This window comes from Emys orbicularis, chromosome 2 (assembly GCF_028017835.1).
Source record: "Emys orbicularis isolate rEmyOrb1 chromosome 2, rEmyOrb1.hap1, whole genome shotgun sequence".
In the NCBI taxonomy this organism is placed as follows: domain Eukaryota; kingdom Metazoa; phylum Chordata; order Testudines; family Emydidae; genus Emys; species Emys orbicularis.
The window spans coordinates 118,770,010-118,788,151 of record NC_088684.1 but is presented as its reverse complement, the minus strand read 5'-3'; the positions used below and the strand labels follow the sequence as shown (position 1 = coordinate 118,788,151).

At 44.5% G+C, this 18,142-nt stretch overlaps 1 protein-coding gene across 1 annotated transcript in view; it reads right to left on the bottom strand.

Annotated features, from left to right (window-relative positions):
• The window catches only part of F13A1 (coagulation factor XIII A chain), a 93,140-nt gene that overhangs the window by 67,083 nt on the left and 7,915 nt on the right, over positions 1 to 18,142 (bottom strand). The window contains exon 3 of the mRNA XM_065397722.1: positions 11,865 to 12,053. Coding sequence (XP_065253794.1) covers positions 11,865 to 12,053 — 189 coding nt within the window. The remainder of the gene's footprint in view (positions 1 to 11,864; positions 12,054 to 18,142) is intronic.

Sequence of the window (18,142 nt, the reverse complement as noted above, 5' to 3'; positions counted from 1 at the left end):
AGAGGAGTTCAGTCTCCAGGCTCATTCGGTCCTTCCCCTTTCTGTGGCCTGAGACTGACAACAGGAGTGTCAGCGATTTCACTTTCTGTGATGTGAACATCTGCCTACTAGGGACTGGTCTGAAACCATCAACACATTTTACACAGGGCACCAAAGGGACACCAGACGGCAATAACTTTTGGTCACTATTGATCTGGTCTGAATTTAAAACAAGACTTCTAAACATGAAAGGCTCACTCATCAATTATTACCTAGAACCATCCAGTCCCCTCCTAACAGTGCTTTGAAGAATGTTTATGGAGTAGTAACTCATCGTAATGCCCCAGAATAATCCCTCATTATAAGGAAAGTGCCTCACTTTGGCGCCAGCGTTGTCTCACTTCACTCACGGAACTCAGAAGGGACTACTCCTCTGAAGGCAAGTGGGATGTGGCCCATATTTGTACATTCAGGTCTCAATTGTGTGTGGCTTGTACAGGCTCAAGGGGTGGGATGGGGTGAGGAGAAGGGCATCGTTTGCCACTCCTATGTAATAGGGTAAATGATGCAGGTGCATGGCCATGACTTCACTCAGTGTTCTCACCCCATTCCAATACATGTTCTTTGGGACAGCTAGTATGGACAGTAATACTCTGCGCTCTCCAGTGCTGGGAAATTGATTGTGCTTCTCCACCTCATGGGTGCACTGATGTAGGGCTCATTAAACCCTCCCCTGAGTCTAGCTCACTTACCTGACGGAGGCATGTGTGACGGGTTGGATCACAGAAATCCCCTTGGGACTGCCAACTGATGTGCTGAGACTACTTCTGACCCACTTTCCCTTCCAGCTTGGGACTCCAGAACCTTGCCAGTTTGAGCCAGACACACTAGCCTGCTACAAACCCAGACCCAGGTCTGAACCATGTCCCCCAACAGCTGCAGGCTTAACTGAAAACAGCTTAAGAAGTGGTCCTGTCTCTAACACTCAGATGCCCAGCTCCCAATGGGGTCCAAACCCCAAATAAATCCATTTTAGCCTGTATAAAGCTTATTCAGGATAAACTCATAAATTGTTCGCCCTCTATAACACTGATAGAGAGATATGCACAGCTGTTTGCCCCCCCCCCCCCCAGGTATTAATACATACTCTGGTTTAATTAATAAGTAAAAAGTGATTTTATTAAATACAAAAAGTAGGATTTAAGTGGTTCCAAGTAATAACAGACAGAACAAAGTGAATTACCTAGCAAAATAAAATAAAACACACAAGTCGAAACCTAATACAGTAAGAAAGTGATTACAGATAAAATAACACCCTCAGAGATCAGAGGGGTAGCCATGTTAGTCTGGATCTGTAAAAAGTGACAAAGAGTCCTGTGGCATCTTATAGACTTACAGACGTATTGGAGCATAAGCTTTCGTGGGTGAATACTGACTTCATCAGATGCATGCCCTCAGAGATGTTTCAATAAGCTTCTTTCACAGACTGGATGCCTTCCTAGTTTGGCCACAATCCTTTCCCTGGTACTGCCCTTGTTCCAGCTCAGATGGTAGGTAGGGGATTTTTCATGATTTCAACCCCCTTTGTTCTGTTCCACCCCCTTATATATCTTTTGCACAAGGCAGGAATCCTTTGTTCCTCTCTGGGTTCCCACCCATCCTTCTAAATGGAAAAGCACCAGGTTAAAGATGGATTCCAGTTCAGGTGACATGATCACATGTCACTGTAAGACTTCAAGCCCTCATTCCTCCCAGCCTGACTCACAGGAAGGCCTGCAAGCAAACAGAGCCATCCACAGTCAATTGTCCTGGTTGATGGGAGTCATCAAGATTCCAAACCACCATTAATGGCCCACACTTTGCATAATTACAATAGGACCTCAGAGTTATATTTCATTTTTCTAGTTTCAGATACAAGAATGATACATTTATACAAATAGGATGACTACACTCAGTGGATTATAAGCTTTGTAATGATACCTTACAAGAGACCTTTTGCATGAAGCATATTCCAGTTACATTATATTCACACTCATTAGAATATTTTCATAAAATCATATAGAGTGCAACGTCACAGCATGAATTTGGCCCAGAGTTTACTGGGCCTGGGTATGCCAACACTGCCTAATTATTTGGAAGTAAACAAATACTTAAGAGTGAAATCCTAACCCGTTTGAAGTCAATGGGAGTTCTGCCATTCAATGTGGCTGGGATTCCATCCTTAATGCTGGCTTGGGGCTTTCTCCTGCTGGTGTCCAATATCTTATTTAGTAACAGAATGTGCATTAAGGTACTCCAAAAACATGAGGAAAGGCACCTACAAAAACCACAGCCCAGCCTTTTGTACAGGGAGATAAACTATGACCATCCACCATCACATCAACAACTGCTACAAGCATATTGATTTAGAAGTAAAAGAATAAACAAGTTAAATTAAAACAAAGACCTGTGGTCACCTACACACGTATCCCACATAGAAATTCGCTCTGTTTAAAGTATGTCTTGGTTGCTTGGTATATCAGCATTACCTCAAGGTCCTGTCAGTTACTCTAGTATGCTAGGCTTAATGCTGGATATAGTTGTAGAGCATAAGGGAGGAATTTACAGTGATTGTGGGGGAGAGAGGAAGGAAGGCAGAATAAGGTTCAGTCAGCAACACAAGAGTAATCTTCCTCCAGTTAACAAGCTCTTTAAACAAAACCCTGCCAAATAGATACACCAATGTTGTTATTTTCAGCTTAACAAACATCAGGACAGTTCTGAATCAGGGAAAACTCTCATGGGCTTTCCTCCTCCAGCTCCATTGTTCTAATCAAGATTGAAGCTAACATGTCATTTTGGTTTAATTCATTGTATGTGCACCAGCGAGCACATACTGATATCAGTATTGCTCTGCAATTAGGGCATATTCGTTAACTACTGCTACAGGGCCAGCAGAGGGAGCGCAAGATGTTTTTGGATAGGTCCCTCAAATCAGTGGTGATACTTTTGTTGGCAGACAGAGTAATGGGATTTTCTTTTAAAGATATATTTAGAATCCAGAGGATATTCCCCCACCTGCTCCAGAGTGCATTAGTTTTAAGATCTATATCAAAATGTGGGGGCCCCACACTATTTCGCAGCCAGATTCTCATTAGCAGATATTTAAAAAAAGGGACCAGAATCTGTCTTCCTTTGGGAGACTTATTATATACACAGTGAGGTTAATATTTTTCCTGTTCGACTCATTCATTTTACCCAGATAGACCCTTCATACATAGCATAAAGAATCCATTTCCAAGCAGGTCCTGGAAGTATAATAATTGTGACAGGATGATAAATAAGTTGGAGCTGAGAGCCAGAGTATAGTAGCCTTGTAACAGAGGTAAGCCTTATTATAACAAACAGCCTAAGGATGGTAGGTGGGTACTCTGGGATCATGATCAGCTAACGCTCATGAATAATTTTTACAAACATCCAGCTGTCAAAAAAGCAACAAACAAAAACAAAAAACCAACCTTCCTGCCCCAAATGATCACAGCCTGTAAGAGGAACAAATCCTTGAAGATATTAGTCTCTCTCTAAGAGGCTGCCTTAGTGTCACATCTGGTTCCCTCCTAACTTCAAACAGCATCGCCTTTAGCAGGGCTGCATGCAGACTTGAAAACATTTTGAAAAAACACACATCAGCACAACTTTACCCAGATCTGACCACATTCCCTGGGCTAAAACCTGCTAAACACCCACTGCAGTTACTAATTCTTAGTTATTAAAGGCATTTAAAAAAAAAAGAAGCTAAGTTTTAAAAGTTACTGTTGTTGCATAGATGCAATTGAGCAACAGAATCTAGGTCTTTTTGCATAAAAAAATCCTGATTTTGTAAAAGGTCTCAGAGAATTCCTTTCCTATGCCTTTCTAGCTTTTGGCAAAGAACGCCAGGGTGAAAAAAATATACCCTCGACATTATCATGCAGAAAACAAACAGATTTGTTGTTCTTAGCTAGCAGCTGGCATGCAGTTGTTTTTATGTCCTGGACCAATTTTAGGAAGTGTGTTCTAATGGTCATAAATAATTCTGGCTCCAAAGAATGGGAATTTCTTTAGAAAATAGAAACAATATGGGACGTGACACGGACTCTCTGCTCAGCCCATCATGCGTTCCTGTATGTTTATGAGAATCCATTCTTTTTAAAGGGGGAAAATATTTACTTAATTAAACCATGGCCTTTGATTAAACAGGCAGACAATATGCTTTGCCACAATGTCACAGTGACCGAGGCAGTCCTCTTTTGCATATTGTCATAATGACTGAGACAACGTGCTTTACCAGACATTCTGTCGAGAAAACAGACCATCCCAGGCAATGTTCTCAAATAGTCAGAAATCTTTTCTGAATCCAATGGGCAAAAACGACTCCATTGGCAAAGTTAATCTCAGAAAGCACAAGATTTACTGCTTCTGTATTAAATGTCAAAAAACGTTCTGATCAATTAAGAGTGACATTTTTTTTCTTTAAAAGTAGACTAAGGACCCTGAGCTCTGGAAAGACTCCCATTGACTTCTGAGGGCTTTGGACCGGGCCACTAACCCTGTAAGTCTTTCCTCATGCAATACCCTCTTGACTTTCCTGGGAGTTTGGCCTGAATAAAGCATAAAGGATCAGGCCTTAGAATTCTTTACTCTTGACTGATTTCATATGAGTAACAGTCCCTCTGAGCATTGCCCTATAAGGCTACAGAAAAGAGAGAAGGAAGTTTCTGCTCTAGTTTCAGAGAAATATTCCATGATTTATAGATGCATGGGAAGTGGGGGTGAGATTAGCCGAGAGGTCTGGGATTTATAACCATTTCTGAAGTGTATTGATAAATTAGAGGTTTATGATAACATTTATAGATAGACCGATATCTATGGATTTATGAAGCAATTTAAGGAAGGTATGACTAGCTCTAAGATTTACAACAATGCATAGAAATATCTCATTAGAATAAGGATGTACCACATAAAGTCATCAACAGTTTTGGTAGTGTACAGGAAACTACTCCTGGGGGAATTCTGTGTCAAAAATTAAAAATTTTGCACCAAAAAATTAAAATTTCTGCAAAATTCTGCATATTTTATTTGTCAAAATAACACAATATAATCATACCAGTTTCAATTATTTTGGTAAATTATTTCAAAATACTGGTCAGCAAGTATGTCAGTAACAATACAGACAACAAGAAAGATTCCTCCAGGAGTAGAGAGGTAAAGAAATCTCTATGACAAACCAGTTCCTGTTTCTCTGTTATGCTTTCGTTGGGAACCTCAGTGTGGGTGTGTCACACATGCCAGCTGGGCACATCTTGGGGGAAAACTCTTCCCCTCCGGTCTCAGACACTCACTACCCCTTCCCCCCCTCCCTCCGAGTCCATCCATGGGGCACTCCCCCACCCGGCCCACACACCTGTACACCCTATCTCCAAGAGCCCAGCCACGGGGCACCCTCCAAGCCCAGACACCCTCAGTCCCTACCCCCAGAGCCCAGCCACAGTGTGCCCCCCAGCCCAGACACCTTCACCCCCTCCTCCATAGAGCCCAGTCACGGGGTGCCCCCCCAGCCAAGGCACCTTCACCCCGTACACCCCAGAGCCCAGCTGCAGGGCGCCCCAGCCCAGATACCCGCACCCCTACCGGACGTGCTACAGAATTCTCCCGGGAATAGAAACTACTATGAAAAGTGAGATTGAAGGCCATATTAGCAGACCTAATCATACAATCGTTTTTCAAAGAAATCATTGTTAGAACTACCAGTTCTAAATAAGCGCTCGTACTTGAGCTTTCACAGCACTGGTGCCAGCTTGGTTATCTGCAGCAATACGCACAGATGGACAGATTCACCACAAGCTCCCTCCCCGACTGTGAAAAATCTGCTGTGGGGCTTCCAGTAGCACAAAATACCTGCATTTGCCCCTTCACTAGGCTGCCAGAAAGCCAACACAGCCCCAACTTGACCAGAAGTGAATAAGTCCAGGATGTTTGGTGGATTCCTTGATTCATTGCATCCATTTTATAGCCTCGGCCAGCAAAGCTCCCATCAAGCTCCTAAAACTAGAAGAACTTAAGTTGCTCTTCCCCTGGACAGCCATTCAACGAGGTGTTACATGTGAAACTTAATTACGACTGTCTAAAATGTTAACATTTACATTACTTCACTACTGATCATCTTAACAGAAACATTCTGCTAAGGTACTGTATTCACTAGGTAGCTATGTGGTACGGTGTTGTGAAATGATGTATTTTTAAATGGAGATGCATGAACTATTTGTAATGAACAATGTATTCAGTTAACTTCACTCTGCTTGGGAGTTGTTGGCAATCAGACTGAGTTTTTGCAAATTTGTTATTTACCCCATGTGATTCATTACCAACTAAAAGGATTCTGCAATCCAAATTTAGCTTAGTTCATAGTCCTGTTAGCAATGCACAAACCAGACTGGAATCCAGTTCACTCTCCCATAGCGGCATTAGGTCTGCAACATTAGCAGGACTAAAGAGTAGTAAAAATTTATTTTAGCCAGGAAACTAAAAACGATAACTCTGAATACACGCAGGGACCAGGTCTCTGGAGTATACCAGTGCCATTGTTACTTAGTCATTTCAGTGGCGCTGGAACATTTTTAATAGTGGGGGTGCTGAAAGCCAGCCCCCTTACCCCTGTCCACTCCCCCCAGCCCCCGAGCTGAGGCCAGGAGAAAAGCCCCAGGCACGGGGTGGCCTCGGAGCACCGGGCCGGCAGCCGGGACCCCGGGTGCGCGGGGCCGGCAGCTGTGAGCCCGGGGGTGCTGCAGCACCCCCTGCACTCCTAGTTCCTGCGCCTATGAGTCATTTTTAAGAGCAGAACTGGTCTTTAATCTATTAAACCTCCATGCTGAATTACTGTCAGCAAGAATCATCTTTACTAAACACTAGGGTGACCAGATAGCAAGTGTGAAAAATTGGGAAGGGGGTGGGGGATAATAGGCAGCTATATAAGAAAAAGCCCCAAATATCAGGACTGTCCCTATAAAATCAGAACATCTGGTCACCCTGCTAAACACATACGTTCTATGTTGGTATCTACACAGCACTCACTAAGGGCTTGATTCTGCAAAGAGAACCCCCTGCAAGGTGCTAAGTATCCTCAACCTCCACTGAATTGACTGGGAGCCAAGGCATCTGCTCCTGCTGAGATACTCAGCACTGCACAGGATTGAGTGTTAAACGCCGCAAGCCCCATCCTGGAATGCATTAAATCTGCTGTAAAACCTGGGATGGTTTCTTTGGTGATGGTCTCTTATTTGATTATTTTAAATTACATGTTTGTGAATAGAGGAGAGGAGGATCTTTGCAGGTCATTACAGTCACCTGTAAGGCTGCTTAATATCCATCAACTTAAAAACTTTCAAATCTACAACATTCCTCTTATTTTCATGCAATACCTTTTACATTCTTATCTACCAAAGCTCTGGCTTGGGTTGCAATGATTTGCTGCTGCTGTCTGCCAAATTCCTTTGCAAGTACCGCTTTCATTTGGTAAGCCAGGTGCCTGCTTCCCAGGAACATGACACTAAATGCAGACAGAGTGAGTTTCCTCATGGCAAACAAAATGCAGAATCTTTCAGCAGTCTCTGTTTGTTCCTAAGTATTTGCAGAGAAACCTCTTCCCCGTCCCCTCAAGATCATTAAATATTGAACCTTCCACTAGAAGGAAGTAGCAAGAGGCAAACAGACTGCCAATAAGAAATGTCAACTTAGCATTCCTACATGACTTCCTCCTCCCATGTGTACTGTTCTGTTTTTTTTGTTGCTGCCCACATAAACCCCCACCCTCACGTGGTTATAGAGAAACATTTGTCGGAGTGCAGAGTATTAAGCAGTGTTCTGGATTTCAGCTTGCTTAGTGCTGGCAGTGAGTTCAGTAGGGCTGGAAGCTTATCACAAGATAGTGTAGCAGCTCCTTGCTTGCCTTTTGGAAGCTATGTCCTGCACCATGATCAGAAAATGTGCTGCAGATTTGACTGCTGCCCAACAGCATCAAGTATTAAACAGTGTACTGCCATCAAGTATTTCACTAATCAAGGGATGCTCACTACTGTAAGTATTGTGAAATTCTGTCATCTCCTCAGGGAAAGACATCATGCGGGAAGAATGGCGACTCTGAAACACTGCACTCTGAATCACTAGGAGAAAAGCAGCTAAGTCTTCCTTCATAAAAACTAGCTCCTTGTTCTCCTGCTTACCTACAGCTGAGTGCTTCCTAAGAGGTGCTCGAGTGCTTTCAGTTTCCATTGCAACCTACGAACATGAGACTGCAAAAAAGAACTACATACAAGATGCTTAGCAAGAAATAGCAGGATGGCTGAATATGGATTTAGCTTTGTGGAAATAATTTGCCACTCATCGATAGGGCCGCACTGAGCAAGTCTGTCTCTGACTGGCAGAAGGTAGGGCTTTGTCCCACTCAACCAGGCAGACCACATACAGAGACTAGCATGTACTGCTGCCCCTAAGCTAAAGGACTAGGTCCATTAGCTCATCCCTCTAAATGTTTGAGGTCACTATCATTTCCCATTGGGCTCCTGTTTAATGAAAAGGTTTGCTGTAGCTATTTGCTGGTGACTTCTCTCTGGCCTGGTCCAAACACAGCACTGGAGGGACTGACTAGAATAAGGATGAGAGAGGCCAATGGCTGGGCTGAGCATTTGGAAGTTGGGAAATGCAATGTTTGTGTCTGAATTACACAGAACACGCACTAGAATTGAGCCCAAGCCCCAACAGATGGATCTGGATTTCAAACACTCCAAAGCTTTAAAAAGAAAAAAAAAGTTTGGCTCTGGGGTTTTGGTTTGGTTCATCATAAAGAAAGGAGTCGATTGCAAAGTTATGATGTGGAACTGGGTTTGTATTGCAAGCTTCTCCACAGTGTTCAGATCCATCTCTAATGTGAACTAGGGGGAAGTCTTTCCACTGACTTCAATGAGCCCTGGATCATAGATTCTTCTGCAACCACTGAAATACCAGACAGTGCCCCTTGCATACCAGTACACTATGCATTCCCATGAAGCCATGGTATGAAACTTGGAAGATCTATGCTGGGAAAGAGCCCTGTCGATGCACATGTATACTTTGTTTTATTGCATTGTGTTATTTATGAGAAATGAATCTAAAAAGTTTCAGAATTCTTCAATAAAAAAATTAAAACAAATACCACTTTTAAAAAGAATTCTGAATTTTGTTTTATTCATCATACATCACACAATGCAATAACAAACAAACTTTCCATTTTTCACTTCTTCCAACTATAACTGTTTGTTTTAAAGATATAAAGGTGAATTGGAAAAGCCTTGAATTTAATTAGATTCCCAAAAGGACTAATAATCTTTGTGCATATTAAATTTTAAGGCACTTACGGATGTTCTAGCCAATCAGCTCATTAGACTACCACAACATGCCTCCTAACCCTAACTGAAATGAGAAGTAACAGAGTGGGGGGGGGGGGGGGGCGGAATTGCAGACTGCAACTTCTTCACCATGTATATGTTTAAAAGATACAGTATGTCTATCATAAAAAGGTAACAAATCTAATAAGTGGATACATGATCATAATCCAAGAGCAGAAAAAAATCAGTAATACAAGTTTCAAAATGCAGTTCTCAGGAAGGTATATATTAAATGTCAATTCAAACCAATTTATACATAATCTATAACAGGAAGGAACAGAGACGTCTTAAAAAAAATTCAGAGAGAACTCAGGGTGAAATTGTGACTTTACTAAAAGCCCTCTGTATGGGGCAGTGTACGACTCCGCTGTCCCAGAAGCAGAGTGGGAAGCAGTTTGTGACTCAGACCTGCAGTCTGCTTTCTCACTTTCCCCCTTCTTTACTAAGGACATATCCTGCAGCCTATCCCCTGTTTGCACTGGCTGGTGCATTGGGGGAGGGGATCATTTCCTCTCCCTGTGATGGAAGTATCTGGTGCAAGGGATCACTATATGCCTGCTTTTATTCTCCTGAGTAGTCATGCAGGATGACTCATGATCTGGTCTTTATGATTGCAATACCTTTCTGATTCCAAGGTTGCAATCTTTTTTTCCCTTGCCTAAGAATTTTCCAGTTTAATATATTGAGCAGTAAGTACACATTATAGAAACTCTCACAGTTCTATTGTTCTGCTTTTCCCCTTGTGCATAGAACTATTTTTTATATCAACACACACATTTCTGCCATTTCTCCTGACTACGATCTCTTCCTCTTTTCTCTAGATCCTCCGAAATTGCAAGTACAGTAACTCCTCACTTAATGTCCTCCCGGTTAACGTTTCGTTGTTACGTTGCTGATCTATTAGAGAACATGCTTGTTTAAAGTTGTGCAATGCTCCCTTATAACGTTGTTTGGCAGCCACCTGCTTTGTCCACTGCTTGCAGGAAGAGCAGCCCATTGGAGCTAGCTGGTGGGGGCTTGGAACCAGGGTGGGCCAGCAGCCCCACATCAGCTCCCCTAAGTTCCCTGTGTGGCAGCTGCCCAGCAGACTATTAATTGCCAGGCAGTTCTGGTGTCCCTCCCCCCACAGCCGTGTGCTGCTCCTGCCCTCTGCCTTGGAGCTACTGTCGGGAGCCTCCTGCTTGCTATGCAGGGGGTGGAGGGGAAGGTGGGTGCTGATGTCAGGGTGTCCCCCTCCCCCGCTCCTGTACCCCATCTTCACAGAGCAGGGGGGACATGACAGGGCTCAGGACTGAGGGAGCTTGCTGGCAGCAGCTGCTGTCTCAACTTGCTGATCTACTTAAAAAGTCAGTGTACTTAGAGTGGGGTCAGCATACTTAAAGGGACGATGCGCGTCTCTCTCCCTCACACACACACAGTATGTCTCTCTCTCTCTCTCTCTCTCTCTCTCACACACACACACACACACACACACACACACACACACACACACACGGTGTCTCTCTCTCTCTCATACACACACACACAAATGGGGTATGTCTCTGTCTCACACACACATGCACCCTCTGGCACTTTGGAAAGTGGTGGAAGTGGTGCACTCCAGTGGGACAGCATGGGTTCATTATCACATTCAGTTTCCACAGAGAATGTTTGCAGCCACTGCCATGCGTCTATTGTATCTCCTCCCTCCAATCGTGTTGCCTTGTAGAGTGTGAGGCTACATTAACAACAACGTGTTAACCCTTGAGGGCTCAGCCGAGTGCTAGTTCATCATTTAGCAGCAAGGCATTCCCTGGGAAATATCCCTCCATCTTCCACCCTCTGACTCCACCACCTCAACCAAGCTTCACAATCATCATTGCTGTGTACAGAATTAGTTTGTTTAAAACTTATACTCTGTGTGTGTGTGTGTGTGTGTGTGTGTATAATGTCTTTTGTTTGGCAAAAAATATTTCCCTGGAACCTACCCACCCCCCATTTACACATTTACATTCATTCTTATGGGGAACTGGATTCACTTAACATCGTTTCGCTTAAAGGAGCATTTTTCAGGAACGGAACTACAACGTTAGCAAGGAGTTACTGTAACAAGTTTTTCTAATCTGCCCACCACCACTATCATTTTGCTGTTAAACATAAACTAGTGATAACATTGGCAATCCAATATAGTAAAGTACAGCTTTTGAATATACATAGAGGGACAAACCCTGCTCACCTTTCTCATACGAGTAGTTCCATTGACTTATATGAATGAGTAAGGCTAGCCGGATTCAGGCCCTGTTTCAGCAAAGCATTGAATGCATATGCTTAGCTTTAAGCACATCCTACTGTCTCACTGACTTTAATTGAAGAAGATCAGGCCCTTAGATACTATATTATTTGGGACTGATATAGATATTCTATAAACTTTACTTTGCTAATACTACATAGCTCCTGTTTGGCACTTACCTATAAGGTATTCCACCCAGAACTGGTCCTTTTCAGGATTGTAAGGACGGTTGAAGTCAATTTGGATAAGGAAAGGCTGTCCACGGCGTACAATCAACTTAGGGTGGTAGTACTTGTCAGTATGGTGCTCCTGCTTGTTAACATCCTGGTCACTCTTGAACATGTGAACTTCCTTAACTTCCAGAAAATCTATGTAGACACACAAAGGGGGGGGAAAATCAATTTCTTTGTTTCATACTGATACCATACCACTTATGGGCTCTGATCCTACTCACTCACTCACATTGAGTAGTACTTGGTAATAGCCCCACTGAAGTGGAGAGGAAAATTATCGTCCAATTGAGTTTTATACCCACTTGGCACATGTGTAAATGTCTTTGTGGGGTTCAAGAGAGAGGAGAATCAGGCCCCTTATGTGAAATGAGTTACATAATAATCCAGTGCTCTAGGGATGAATCAGGGCTGTGTCACAAGTGAGGCTGTTGACTATACAGGTTCCCTGCCTCATTGGTTGCAGAAGCTTGAAGGTGCACAGTGCAGGAGGCTAGGGATTGCAGGATGAGAAGCGGGGTGTGGCAGGGGCAACAGATTCTTCCTAAAAGTGGGGGGCCAAGATGCCCCTCCCCCTCTGTGGCCCCGCCCCTGCTCCTCCTCTTCCCCGAGGCCCCACCCCTACTCAAGCCGGAAGCCAGAGCTGGGCTGGGGAGCCCAGGCCCCTCTACCTGCCCGGGGTGGGAGGGGTCCGACAGCTAGCCCCCGGCCTGTGTCCCCGCCACCTGTGTCCCCAGCCCAGGGCAGGTGGAGGGTCCATGGCTCCCCACAGCTGCCCGTGTGGCTCTTACCCCAACCTGGACCCAGCTTCCACCCTAGGGGTGGGGCCTCGGGGGCTGAAGAGGCACAGCCAGGCCACGTACGTACGGATAGTATTTAAGGAGTTGTGTGTCTATGCTGAAAATTGGGTCCTTAAGGTCTTGGAGTTAAGGTAGATCACCAAAAGATGACATGTCTCGGACATCTTCCTTTCAGGCAGGAGGTAATAGACACCTATCTCCCTGTCTGGTTATTTGAGTATTGAATGCCTCACAATGTATGCCTATTGGAGCCTGGGGAGGGGTTAAGGATTGTAAAATCTACAAGAGAGAAATAAACAGGCTGTGTGTGTCCTATTTATGAATAAACACAAAGGATTGGTATGGAATATCTTGGGGTGGAAGGAAACATGTGGGATCCTTCACCGAGGAGGCAATCTGGCAGCATGCATGTCTAATGAAAGGAAAGTCACAGCCAACCTGGCTGTAAAGTGCTGCAAGGATTTTGGGTAAGCAATATTCTACAAGACATGAGAGGATCTTGTTAATTAAGTCTAGGCTCTAGAATGTGTGTTATGATTTTGTGTGTAACCATTTGTTTCCAATACTACTTCTTGCTAACACTTGAATCTCTAGGCTTTTTTACATAAACTAAGGCTTGGTCTACACTTACCCCCCAATTCGAACTAAGGTACGCAACTTCAGCTACGTGAATAACGTAGCTGAAGTTCGAAGTACCTTAGTTCGAACTTACCTCGGTCCACACGCAGCAGGCAGGCTCCCCCGTCGACGCCGCGGTACTCCTCTCGTCTAGCTGGAGTACCGCAATCGACGGCGATCACTTCCTGGTTCGACATCGCATCCAGACAAGACGCGATAAGTCGAACCCAGAACTTCGATTCCCAGCCGCCGAACTAGCGGCTGGGTGTAGACATACCCTTACACTTGATTTCACTGTAAACATATCTAAGTGCTGTGAGTTAAGCAGAGCGGTGATGTGAGGTGGAACTGGCAGAGCTGGGGTGTACTGTTTCTGTGGAAGCAGTGAATCTGTGAATACTGTGTGTGTCCAAAGGAACAGGGGCTGGACACTTCAGGGAGACAGAGGGCTGGGAGTTTGGGATGTGCCAATTGCTAGTCTGTAGAGTAACAGTAGGGTCTGTGAGGCTTAGAGGGCGCTGCTTGCGTTGCCCGTGGCTGGTGGAATCGGGGAGCTCACCCACAGCAGTACAGAAAAGGCTTCCTCACACTAAGGGCGGGTGGTAGCGAGGTGCCTCACACCCCTGGGTATCCCCGGGAACCATCCCAGAAGAGCCATTCTCCAGAACTTGGGTTGAAGGAACAGGCTGGCTACATAGGGAAGCGGACCTCCTCCTCCTGGTGCTCAAGATCTGAGCACCTGGATACTGGGCTCTTCTGAGCAGATGTCACAACACCATAAAGTAAATATCACATCACAACAAAACAAGGCTGCCCAACCTGAGCTTGCTGAAAGTCAAACTCCTTTGTCAAATTGGAACAGGGATGGTTCAAGTGGATTAGGAATTCAACCTGAGCCCTGCACTACTCATATTTTCTAATGATCAGAGTGTTTGTTCTTGGCACTGCAGTGAGATGGTCTCCTCTGTTTAATTTCGGTCCAACAAGTTTCAAAATTGCCTCTGATTTTGGGTGCCCAACTTGAGACACCTTGGTCAGCTGAAGGCACGGGTGTTGCATGTGGTCAGCACTTCTGAAAAGCAGGCCAAAGGTGGACCCTAAATTGGGGATCCAAAAACTGATGTATCCAGAATCAGAGGCCACATCTGAAATTTTTGTCCCTGCTTCTTTTGACCCATTTGCTTGGTTCACGGGGCAAAAATTCACTATAAACAATACTAACTTAATTAAATCGTCTACTCAGGTAATTATATCACACCTATCACTGGGATACCTGAACTCCTTGCAGAAAATTTTCATGCTATTATCTCTAATTGGCTCACAGCAGTAGTTTGTTCCTAAAATGAGCCCTGGGCTAGAACAGCTGCAGCATTCATATATACAGGTGTATCTATCCCAAAACATTGGTGATCCTGGTAATTATAACAATGTATCTGAGTGGTGACCCTTTGGGCACAATACGTTAGAAATTTTCCCATACCTGGATGAAATCCCAATAGCTGAAGTTAACAGACTTAAAGGTGGTCTCATGAATGATGCAGATACATAATGCATACTGGAGGCAATCCTATTGTCTCTGAATTAAATTTTAATTCAGCAACACAGAGAACTGTGGTTACCCAGTTGGGATGGGGGCGGGGAGGGGGAATCTACTGCCTCAGATGCTATCATATTGGCCTATTATGGAAACACTTTAATAAGGCATATCTCTGAGTTCACCAGAGTGGAACATACTGGTAGTAGTCAGAGGGTTAATCCTATCATTATGGTAAAACTATGTAACAAGCTGTTTCCCCAAGTTAATTTTCACCATGCTTCACAGCACGTATCCCCCACTGAGCACTTCCATTCAGTTATGCTGTGATCTGAACTTGCATCATTCTGTCGCCAGTTGTATGAGTCAACTTTTCAAGGGCTCCTTCTGTTCTATCTAAAGCGCCACTGTGAGAGGGAGCTTACTAGGACTTTATGACAGAGGGATCCATATAAATACCTATTTAAGCTCCCATAAAGCTAATATTTTTTTCTGTCCCATTTGCCTTCTATGGCTTGCTTGCTTTCAACATTCATGCCGACAGAATCCTCTGTATTTTCCTTAGAAGGCAGATACCCTAAGTATATTGGCTTGTTATGCACTCAGCATTTTCCGTTCATATGGCTAGTGCCCTGCAACGTAGGCGCTGACTCCGTGACGGGAGCTGGCTGCCAGTAGGTACTAAGCACCCATGGAAAAAAATTAGTGGGTGCTTAGTACCTACTGGTAGCCAGCTCCCCCCCAGACCGCCAGCGCCTCCCATCCGCCAGCGGCCCTGCTGATCAGTGCCTCCCCTCCCTCCCAGTGCCTCCTGCCCACTGATCAGCTGTTCCACGGCGTGCAGGAGGTTCTGGGAGGGAGAGGGAGGAGCAGGGATGGGGTGCGCTCAGGGGAGGGGGCGGAACTGGGCGGGAAGAGGTGGGGCGGGGCCGGGGTATAAGGGGTGGGAAGAGGCGGGGCACAGGAGTGGTGAGCACCCCCAGGGCATGGAAGAAGATGGTGCCTGTGCTCTGCAAGTTCTTTTCAAAAACTTGGGCAGATTCATTTCTGTGTCTACACTGCAGGCATAGGCCTTGGCACAGAGCCCCAGCAGCAGAAAGTCTGACAGGAAGGGCAATTTCAGCTGTGGAGAATGGTAGCAGCCTAGAGGGGAAGATGAAGGGGACCAGCTCAGCTCAACAAGTGGACAGTGCTAGTCAGGGAGGGTGTGTGGCTAGGGCATCTGGAGGATTTGCTGATAAGCTTATCCCTGCTGTAGCTTCCTCTGGTTTTGAAGCCTCTGGTGAAATTTAAAGCTGCTCCCCCACCCCCTTCTGAAACCCCTTTGGGTTCCCCCCTTCCTGCCCTATCTTCCCTCAAGGATATCTCCCAGGCAGGGATGAAGCATTTTTGTAAACATACAGCTTTAAATTAAGCTAGTGCATGGCCTGTGTAGCCATTTATTGGTAGAGCAGAGTGAAATTTTGATTTCCCATATAGATGACAATGGGTTAACTGTCATTGTTAGACTGTCTGATGACAAGACAGAAAAATTGGGGGTTTATCTGGGGTTGTTTTGTGACTTGTGATAAACGGCCAATAATTAAAGTGGTTCCTTCCAGTAAAAACTGCTTTTTGCCAAGCTAGTCTGAAAGCTGTATGTATTGTAACTTGACGGAGCTGAAGGTCAAAGTTCAAGTTCAGCTTGCAGCCATGTCTGGTCCCAAATCCTGCCTCCAAGCTGAAAGTAGGGAGGCATCGGTGCCTAGTCACCAAAGTACCTGGCTAGGGGTCTGAAGATCAGTGTTCTATTTCTGAGTGCCACTAATTCCCTGTCTCACTTCTGTGTGTCAGTTTCCTCCTCTGAGAAAATACGGTTAATACCACCCACCTTGGTAGAGTGGTTTGAGATGCTTGGGTGAAAGGCACTATATAAAAGATATAAAGTTCATTTGGTGATTGTTCTAAAGCAGACACCCACACCCCATAACACAGAACATCAGCAGTAAATGCTTCCAGTTACTACAACTCAATTTAAAAATGTTTGACATAAGGGGCAGGGCTTTACCTCACCACCACCCCATATAAGGAAGTTTTGTCTTCCTTCTTTCCACTCTGGATGTGCCTGCCCTTGCAAAAAGATCGTGGATCAGATCCTCAGTTGGCATAAACCGATGTAGTTCGAATGTGGCTGCAGCTATGCCAGTTTACAACAGCTTCAACAGCGCTATGCCAGTTCACACCAGCTGAGGATCTGGCCCTCTCTTTTGTAGACCTTTAACAAAGGTGGGTTTGGGGAAACTGAGGCCCAGAGACATGCAAATGGCTCTCGCAAGGTCACCCAGCAAGTCAGTGACAGAGTCAGGAATTAGGCTTCAATGGAGCTATGCACATTTGCACCATCTGGGTATCTGACCCAGAATTTTCTTAAGCTTTCTATGGGTGCTTTTGAATAGGGAGTATCAGAACTGAACCTTAGACAGAAAATAGGTCCAGTTCATCCATTGATGTTAATGGAGTAACACACAGGATATATTTGGACTAATGTTTCATTATCATTTCATGAAATAACTGGCAAGGTGAATACCCTTCCTTGAATAGTCTATTTTAAACTACAGAAACAAAGTTCTGAGAATTATAATTAAAGAAATATTCTCCAGCTGACATTTCCTGCTGAGATCAGCTATGTCATATAGACCCAGCCTGTTTGAAAAATACCAGAGATACTTGTGGTTACAGTTAGATAAATGACTATGCAAAAACGGCATCTTCTCACGCCACTATATACACAGGGAACAGACTTAAGTTAGCTAACTTCATAACAAAACCATCCCCCCAGCCACTCCTGCTAGCATCAATGCAGCTATGAAAGAATGAGCTGGATTCTATTCCACCTTACACACCCTCAGTCAAAAGGTCAACAGGATCTGCCTGTAGGATCTTTATTACTGGTCAATATTGGACCCCTTGATTATCAGCTGTCAGCATGAGTTTCCAATGAGAAAAAACCCACACCCATCTTTCATTTTAGGAATTTGTAAGCTAATGTTTGCACTTTCCATTGAAGACTATAGAGCCAAACTCACAGCTGGGTAAGCAGGTGCGGCTCTGTTCTAAACTGACTTGTGCTCCCTTACAATCATGTTGCATTGGCTTGGAATGCATTATATAAATTGCCAGGTATTGTAATCTGATGAACAAATGTGATATGTAAGTAATTAGGGGCTAAAACAGACCACTGCTGTACACTGCTCAAGTAAATCAGGTTTGCACAGAGGTTCTTCTTGGAAGCAGGG